The sequence below is a fragment of the Mus pahari genome, unplaced genomic scaffold (assembly GCF_900095145.1).
Source record: "Mus pahari unplaced genomic scaffold, PAHARI_EIJ_v1.1 scaffold_3812_U1_1, whole genome shotgun sequence".
Taxonomy (NCBI): domain Eukaryota; kingdom Metazoa; phylum Chordata; class Mammalia; order Rodentia; family Muridae; genus Mus; species Mus pahari.
Window position 1 is genome coordinate 29,681 of NW_018394108.1, and position 9,876 is coordinate 39,556.

The following is a 9,876-nucleotide window of genomic DNA, read 5'->3' on the forward strand; positions in this document are numbered from 1 at the left end:
GATGACCTATCCTATAGGCAGCTCAGTAACACTACAATTGGAACATGGTAATTATTTTTCAATTATGTTGGAGACAAACAATACTAATTTTTATACTTTTACAATACTTTATTTTGCTATGGAGTCTGCACTATGGTTCTTGTCCTCTATATACTAAGCTGCTTTAACTCTTGCTTCTATTTACAGTAATTTGTTTTAACTAACATCTTTTTATTCAGTATGTGATGATCTCTCATTGCAGTCTTCACTTCCATCCCCTCATTGTAGTCCCTTAATTATTGGCAATTTTGAGCCTTTTTCTGCACACATTTTGGACATTTTTGAATTCCTTATAGGAAATGTATCCAAGTTGCGAACCCATTTCAACTTATTTTATATTTTAGTTTTTTCCAAATTTAGTCTTAAATATTTTTAAATATTATAAATATTTATAAATATAAATATTAAATTTATATTTAGTCTAAATATTTTAATATTTAGAAATATGTATTTCAAATATTTCTGTCACTTTTTCTTGATGAATTTTGAAATGTTTCATAGAATTTTGCAAATGTCCATCTTTGAAAATTCACTGCAAAACACCGAGTTTATTCAAAAGAAAAAATACACATTAATTTTTTTTTATTTTTATAACATTCTTATCTGTATATATCCCTAACATTTTTGGAACTGCCAGCATAGACAAGGGTACCAAGAAATTAATAGATATGTCTGTCTCTGTCTCTTGACTTCTATAATATAAAGATGCCTACCACCATGTTCAAAAAAACTACTAAACTTGAGTAAACATGTCCTATTTTCTCATTACATTAATATAATAGAGAATATATAATTTATAAACAAAACTATTTTGGCAATGAGAGAACTATTTAAATATACTGTAGTAATGTATGCTTTATATATGCTTCTTCACAAATAATGAATACTCGTAATTCATGTTCAGGGACTTTGGACCCAAATAACTTTATTTTCTTTTTTAATAGGAATGAAAATGGATCCTGGAAACTTTGCAATAGAAACGTTTCTCTTCTGCCAGATTACAGTGGGAATGTTTGGCAATTCCTCAATCCTATTTTATTACATCATTTTGATATTTACAGAAAAGCATTTAACGCCCAAAGACCTGATTATAGAACACCTGACTTTTGCCAACTGCTTGACTATCATCTTAAGAGGGTATCCACAGACAATGACGTATTTTGGGTTTAAGAATTTCCTAGATGACATGGGATGTAAATTAATAGTGTATATTTCCCGAATAACAAGGGGGATGTCTCTTTATGCTATGTGCCTACTGAGTTGTTTCCAAGCAATCACAATCAGCCCCAATAACTCCAAGTGGATAAAGCTTAAATACAGAGCAACCAAGTACATTGGTCCCTCCTGCTCAGTCAGTTGGCTTGTGCACCTACTTCTAAACATCTTGACTCCACTAAGAGTATCAGGCCCCAATTACAAGAAAAATGCAACTAACAGGTTGAATTATGGATACTGCTCATTGTTTGCTTCTGGCAGTGTGGCAACTACATTGTACATATCTTTAGTGTGCTTCTCTGATGTCTTGTGTCTGTGTCTCTTGGCATGCTCAAGTGTATCCATGGTGAGTATCCTCTACAAACATAAGAGGCAAGTCAAGCATATCCACAGTGCTCAGCACTTTCTGAACATCTCACCTGAAGACAGAGCCACACAAACTATCCTCATCCTGCTGTGCACATTTGTCATCTCTTACTCATTCTCTTCCATCGTGGCCATCATTAGGACCTGCTTAAAATATCCAGTGATATGGGGAGTAAATATAATTACATCTCTAGAAATATTCTTTCCCATATTTTGCCCCTTTGTTCTCATCACCAATATGAAATCTAGTTCCAGTCTGTTTTTACCCTGCTTAGGTAAGAGATAGCTTCTTCCAAATATGATATGAGCCTGGGGCATCTTTCTTCCCTTATATATTATCATATATTTTTATCTATTATACAATGCCAGAACTACAGTTTGAAAAAGTAAGCTTAATATAACTGACTCATTAAATGGAATGATCAGTAGTAATTTTGTGAGAAAACATTTGCTAGATGTATTATATGTATATATATTTTGTGTTCCTTTGAAAAAAATACCTAACAAAGGCAATTCAAAGATGGAAAGGTTTCTTTCACCCTCTCATCTGAAAGGTAGAAGCAGTGGGAGAGATGCATTTGTGGAGAGAGGAGCATACACTGTGTGGTAACATTCAGTCCCCAGTCAAAAAAGCAGAGATGTGAATTTCTGTGCTCAAGTCTCCTTTCTTTGCCCCTTTGTATTAATACTCTACATCAACCTATAGTATAGTGTCATCCAGATTCAAAGATGGTCTTCATCACTCAATTCAAACTTCCTGAAACACCCTTACACTCATATGGAGAATGAAATGAGGATCACATGTACATATTGTCATTTTTTTTACACGTACATTTTTTAAACTATCAACATAGTGGGGATGCTTTTTGTGTACTGCACATTCAAATGCTGATTGCTGTGCCCAGAGATTGCTTGTGATCCAGATCTTGGCATTGTCATGATTATTGAAGGATCTGCTGTATCAGTGATGTGTAAGTTTTTTTTTTCTACCACCTCTCATTGGTTAATAAAGTGCTTATCAGCCAGTAGCTGGGCAGGAGAAGAGAAAAGGACAGTGTGTCAGATCTTAGAATAGAGGTTCCAAGGAATAAGAGACAGAGGGAGAAAGAATAGAGGTGGAGAGACCATGTGGAATGACTGGGGGGATTCTCCATGAGGTCATGATGAAAAAGCAGCCCCATAAGGGCACACATGGACTACACTGACTGAGGGGATGGCCAGATGGCAAGTAACTGTGCATTTGACTGGGTATTAGCAGCTCAGTCAGGTTACAATAGATCAGAAACTAGTCGGCTTAGTGCCAGCAGCTTCTTAATAAAAACATCAGGTCTCTATGTCTTTATTTGGAATCTAAATGGGCTAAAGCAGTTATGGAAATACCCTATAGTTACTTGGGAGAGAAAAGGAGGCAAAGAAAACCCTGAAAATATACTCTTACATAAAAAACGATATTTTAATGAAACTTTACATTTTAAGGTCAAAATGGCACAGGTTCACACCATAAAATGCATAATTGTTAGTGAGGAGATAAATTCAAATGTATCAATATTGATGTAAAATTCCCAACACAGAATCAACAAGGATACCTATGTATACAAGTACACAATCATACATACATACATACATACACACATACACACACACACACACACACACACACACACACACACGCATTTATGCTCGTGGTAAATTTTAATCATTTCAGAATACCGGTTAATATATAAACTGAGGAAATAGATGTAGTGGCCAGGAGGTGATAAGTAACACCAAAGACGATTGAAAATCCATACAGAAGGTCTCTGTATGTCTCCCTGTGTGAGGGTTTCTTTGGACTTATCCTTAACAGAGTATTACATTTATCCCAAACCATAGGTTGCTGACTAAAATGTCATATGTGGAATGCCTCCACTTGAATATTTGTTCTAAGTATCTGAATATAGCTAAAAATAGTGCACACTACTGTCATTGTTCCTGGTTACCAACTATAACATTATACCAAGACTCTCCTACTGAATATAGCACAAACTGGAGATGAGACATGAGAAATCAAGTTCATATTGACCAAGATGTTTTATCACTGCTTGGTGCATTCTATAGCACCTGAGATGCATTCAGGGTGTTAGAGGAAGAAAGTCACAAATAACCTTACCCATCTATGAACACGGTGAACTTCAACAATGACCACTTTAGTAAGATACTCCCATTCTAACATGTGTAGCCCAACTACTATTGGGGTCACCAGGCACTTTCTGCTTGGATTTGAGGATTGCTCGATACTGATGATTCTCAACCTGTGGTTCATGACTATTAGAATGCATAGATTTCTAATAGTCTCAGGAACTGACACACTGCACACTAGCAAAACCACTGGTGTAACAAAAAACATGTTTAATGGTTGTGAATTTTTAATATCAGATGAAATATGTGTTCTCCAATGGTCATGACCTATTGATTGGGAATACTGCTTTACAAATAGCCTGGTACTACAACTCAGGCCAAGATTCATTGGAGGGAGCGTTATAGGCTCCATGGATAATGAATGTCTTAATTTTGATAAATGGACATTGCCAAGCTACTCTCTAAATTCTTCTATCCACACCAATAGATTAATGCAACACTAAGAACTCGTCAGAGAAATCTCTTTGTGCTGTGAAGATGGTTATGACGGTATTCAAAGTGCAGAGAATGAGTGACTCTGTAATGTCCAGTCACAAATGGGATATCCATATTGCTTTGCTTCACCAAAGGTTCAGGTGACATCATAGAAAACAGGATGGAAAAATTCAAAGAACCAGATGAGTGAGAGTATCAGAGAAAATAGCATCTACTGACCTTGATAGGACATCTGCACTAATGAACTCATGAATGCTGTAATTCCCTGCATTAGACACACTGACTTTTAGGTTGGTCAGCATTCTAGTATGAGAGAGGGGTTCATAAAATCTAGTCCTCATGGAAATGCTAATGGCAGTTCATGGAGTCTGGGCATGAAAAAGCAGCTTTCCATAAGAATGTGGTCCCTAGTAAGTGAACCAGGCGCCAGGGAAAACCTCACATACCTACGATTATATGGAAAGTAGAAATTGCCTTGCCAGGTTATAAAATTAGAGCATATAAAATTAGGTAGATTTTGCAAATATGAAGGTAGATCTACAAGACTTAGGAGGACAAGCAAAAGGGTGGACATGATTAAAGTGGAGTGTATACATACAATGATAGTCACAGAAAATTAAGAAAAAATACTACATTTTAAAAATAACCCAATAGCTACTCTACACCCCACTCCAGCTGTTTTTCCATGGGCTAGGGATGTCCTAGGGATCACAGCCCTCCAAACCACCCACAATTCTACCCTTTCCCATAAGCTCCATATGCCAGTCTACAAATTTGGGAGAAGACTTCTGCTGTACCGGAGGCTATTCTGTTCTAGAAGCCCCAGAGGCCTCACGGGTACTTTGAACCACAGAGGCCACAGTGACACCCAAACGCCAAAGATAACACAGGCATAAAAATCCCAGCAAAGACATTCTACTTGTTCTGAAGATTTGCTGGTCACCAAAAGCACAGGACATTCAGGCCAGAACACCAGAGAGGGAAACAGAAACCAAGGGAGAAAACACCCCAAATCCATCCAACTAACAAAGAAGTACTCAGAAATCATAATAACCCCAAACACAGATGGCAGGGCAGCAGCTTGAGAACACAATCAACAACAGCCAGGGCAATATGGCACCACCAGAGCCCATCTGTCCTACTATAGCCAGTCATGGGCATTCTAACACAGCTGAAGCAAAAGAAATTGCATCAAACATCAGGAAATCTGTGAAACTAATAAAACACCAAACATAGGAATAATAGATTAGAAGGAGAAGATTCCCAGCACAAAGGCCCAGGAAATATTTTCAACAAAAATATAGAGAAAAAAATTCCCTTAATCAAAATAAAGAGAAGCCTATAAAGATATAAGAAGCTTTCAGGACACCAATATATTATACTGGAAAAGAATGTCCACTTGCCACATAAAAATAAAAACAACAAAATCTACACAAATATGAACATTAAATATGGCTGGGGAAAAGAGCCAGGTAGCATACAAAGGTAGACCTATCGAGAATTACACCTGACACCTCATACTCATCAAAGGACAATCTAACAAGATGATATCTCAATTCTGAAAATGTGTGCCCCAAAGCCAAGGGTACCCACATTTGTAAAGGAACCATTGCTAAAGCTTAAATTGCCCATTGAACTCCACACATTAGCAGTGGGAGATTTCAACACCCACTGTCACCAATTGACAGGGCATCCAGACAAAAACTAAACAGAGAAAGAAATAAACTAACCAACATCATGAACCAAATACACCTAATAGACACCTACAAAATATTTCACCCAAACACCAAAGAATACACCTTCTTCTCAGAACCTTATGGATCTTTCTGCAAAACTGATCATATAATTGGTCACAAAGCAAGCCTCAACAGATACAAGAAAATTGAAATAATACCTTGTATCTTACCAGACCACCATGGTTTAAAGCTGAATTTGAACAACAGAAACCCCAGAAAGCCTACACAACCATGGAAACTAAACAAATCTATATTCAATGATCTCTTGATCAGGAAAAAAAATGAAGAAAGAAATTAAAGACTTTCTAGAAGTTGATGAAAAGGAAGGCACAACATACCCAAACTTATGGAATACAATGAATGTAGAAATTTTTTTATTATAAAATAGAGATTTATTATCACAAGTTGCATAAAAACACAGCATTTATAAAAACAATTTTATAGAAAAATAATTGACTACATTGTGATACTTGTGGGATACCACACTATCATTGTACTTTCAGCTAAAGCTTCAGAGAAACTAATATTCTTAAACAAGATATCCACTACAACCTGTCTTTGGAAAGAAGTTCCTAATATGTTCTTAAAGGACCAGAGCATTTGTTCTTCAAAGTTAGTTTCCCACACCTAGTGGTCATGTGTGTACATTCTGATGGTGATTGGATACTCATGCTGGGAGGGACCTCATCAACCACTTAACTCTATGCATCTTCTAGAGGGAAATAAGGCTGAGAGATACCTCTCAAGGCTCCCACTCCAGGGATCTTCAGCAACCCCTTAGGAAGTTACCACAAAGGCCTATATTTTTGTCCTCTTCAGTGAGATAATTACTTCTGGTTATTCAGATTGAAGAAGAAATAGTAAATACTACTAAAATGGTATGACACCTCACTGTCAAAACCACTTGGGTCAAACACTGGCTTGATTTCCCGCTTTGTTAAAAAGAATCACCTGGTAGAATGACTCAAGCCTTCCATCAGTGGCTGTCTCACCTGAGTTGTTTCTACAGGTAGTCATCATTTAAAAGTTTCTTTTCTTTGATAGACTCCATGACAGTTCCAAAGCTAAAGGGACTGCCGTCATGTCTTCTCAAAGTTCCTGTGTCAGAACTTCTGTTGTCCTACAAAAGTTCCAAGGTAAGTTGCTCAGCAAAAACACAAAGCTAAGCTTAGTTCTCCACAGCACTGTGAGCCATATGTAACAGGCTCTAAATGGAGGCAGCCTTTGACTTCACAACTCACCTACCCTTGGAGGGAGGCATGGATAACATGCACCAACTTACCTTACCGCTCCCCACTTGATTCTAATTTTAGATGCCGGGCAGAGAAATTGAAGTAAAAAAAAGACCTACAGCCATTACAGTTTTATTCTGAGGAGAATGAAGATTGCCTACTAGTGTAATGGTAACAGTCCAACTGCAAGAGTTTAACAACTGGAATGTATACACCAGAAATAAAACCTTTGCCGTCACAAATGATGTTATGTTCTGTTAGCAAAAGACCATTTGTTTGTATAGTAATAGAATAATAAAGGCTTTGATTACTATTGATTTCTCTGCCCTTTCTGTTTTCACAGCTTATTGCATTCCACTATGTGAAGATGTAAATATGAAGTAGAAACAGTAGTCTAAATCTGAATAGAGTTAACATCTGCTGTGGACTACTTTAAAAAAGTTTACTACAGTGATTTGGTTGGTCATTCTGAGAAATGTCCTTTAAGCAGAGGAACCACATTTTCAAACCTGTAACATACCTTTCCAGATGTTATATGTACACTGATCCTGTCTCGCACATATCACCACCTCCTATGCAAGCTTAGGTAAACATCAGGCAAGGCAGAGTGCTTTCCCTACATTTCCATCTGACACTGAACCCTGAGGTGGTTACTTCTATTCATACTCACAAAAACAGTTTAGTGAGAGTGTCTCAGTACTAAGCTGAGATGTTCAGGATTTACATTAAACAGTGAAAGTAAACATGATATGCATCTAAGTAAACATCTTTAAAAGTAAGATACCAAACTTCAGTTTACAACATCTCCTTTTCAAGGCCAGGTTGTCTGTATCAGAGATCCACAAATTGGTATTTCTAGCAACCCAGACTTTGGTATATGTGGCCCCTGTGTCATACAGCATCTTCGTAGTTTCTTTCTGGCCTAATTAAGTTATGCAGAGCTATTTTGTAATCTTGATTGAGATTTAATCATGTTTGAGATTCAAATGGAGTTATTTTCTGAATTTGGCCATTTAACCAAAACTGGTAATGATGAGTTGCTAATTAGTATAAGTGATCAGAAATTAGCAATATTTTTATAAAATAATTTGGTATAAATAATCTTTCAACTTATAAATAAAAACATATGCTACAGTTATCAGTTGATTCATTAAGATCTGTGCAAACACTACTAATACCCTACTGCTTACTGCTCAATCCCAGCCATGGCTTTCCTTGGACTTACAGTGCCTTGTCTTTGGGGATCATCATACTTTTGCTTCACACTGACAAAGACCCCCACACAGTTCCTTCAGTTCCCAGAGTTTGTTCAGCTCTTCTGGTGAGTGCTGAGGAGAAGACAACATTCCTGTCTCACAGGCTTTCTCACACAGCCACAGGTTATCTTGGTGTCCTTGAGGTCCTATGGCTGCCATCCAAATGCCCATGACGACTTCTTCACTCTAATAGGTCTTTGCCCTCTGGATTTGCCTCCTGTAGCAAGGCATCTTCCTCTTGCAGATCCTGTATGATCTGCAAGTCTCTGGGGCCGAGAATAAAGGCTTTGTAATAGTGCATCACATTCCTAAACAGAGTAGATAAAGCCACTTGCAACTCCCTCTACAACTTCCATGAATTCATGAGGCAGTGCCCCTTTCCCAGCTGTGAGGACTCTGAGAACACCCACTCACTCCATCATTCACTGTCACTCTGTGCAGGTTTCTGGGCACGAGGCCATGGAAATCTTGGCTTTCTCACACAATTGTACCTTCAAAGCTCTCTGGTAAGATGAATTGTTCCACAGGCTTACACCTGATGGTTCACCTGTATGCCACAGCTTGGAGAACTAAATTGGGTGATGAAAAGGGCCTCCTCCTGCACTGCCTGATAGTCTGATACAACTTGATGGTGATGTTCCTTTGAAAACCAACATCACTGGCATCGCAGAACACTCCAGGACTGGTAATCACGATTGGGTAGAGAACTTTGAAGCTCACACAGACAACTTGGTCTTCAGAGAGTCTAGATGAGGAGGCATCTTCAGGAAAGCTGAATGCCTCAATTTCTTGATTCAAAACTGTGGTCCAGATCTTAAGGCTGGGAGACACAATGTTCTTACCTGGATCTTGGCAAGGAGATCTTGGGGTATTGGAAAAGCTTAGGCCCAGGTAAGGTAATGCACACCTTTAATCCCAGCAGACTAAGGCAAAGAGATCTCCTGAATGTAAAAATTTTGAACCCTGAACTTAAAGTTTTCTTTGTGTTTTGTGTTGAGGTCAAATTGATTCTTGACATAAGAGCACAGTCTTTCTGGTTAAGAACTCAGCACATGAATTTCAGGGAACACAATTCAAACTGAAATGATAGTGCTTATAAAAGCCAGTCACGGTAGCACACAACTTGAGTCACTGGACTATCACCATGTGCCCTGGCTGAACTCTGAAAGGATCCAGGAGAGTGGGGAGGGATTAGGTCAGGCCTGATGAAAACAGGATGCACCCCATCAGGAGGGAGAATGTTGTGTTGAGGGAGCTCAGAGGACTAAGAAAAACATGATGTGCCCTGGGGGGGGGGGGGAGGAGAACACTGTGGGCAAAAGCTGTAAACAGTTGAGTTGGAGAGGAGTTGGAGAAGAGTTCAGTTGGAGTTAGTTGCAGCTGGGAGAGGGTTAGAGGAAGCTGTTTGTGAGAGGGAGA

General features: G+C 38.2%; 1 protein-coding gene and 1 pseudogene across 1 annotated transcript; one reads left to right on the plus strand and one right to left on the minus strand.

Annotated features, from left to right (window-relative positions):
* The first annotated feature begins 938 nt into the window (after positions 1-938).
* Positions 939-1,937, plus strand: LOC110315878 (vomeronasal type-1 receptor 4-like). Its single transcript, XM_021189816.1, has one exon. It carries the CDS (start codon positions 986-988, stop codon positions 1,904-1,906), a length of 921 nt encoding a protein of 306 aa, XP_021045475.1. The 5' UTR covers positions 939-985; the 3' UTR covers positions 1,907-1,937.
* A 6,701-nt stretch (positions 1,938-8,638) lies between these two features.
* On the minus strand, positions 8,639-9,319 carry LOC110315877 (annotated as a pseudogene).
* Between the last annotated feature and the right edge of the window lie 557 nt (positions 9,320-9,876).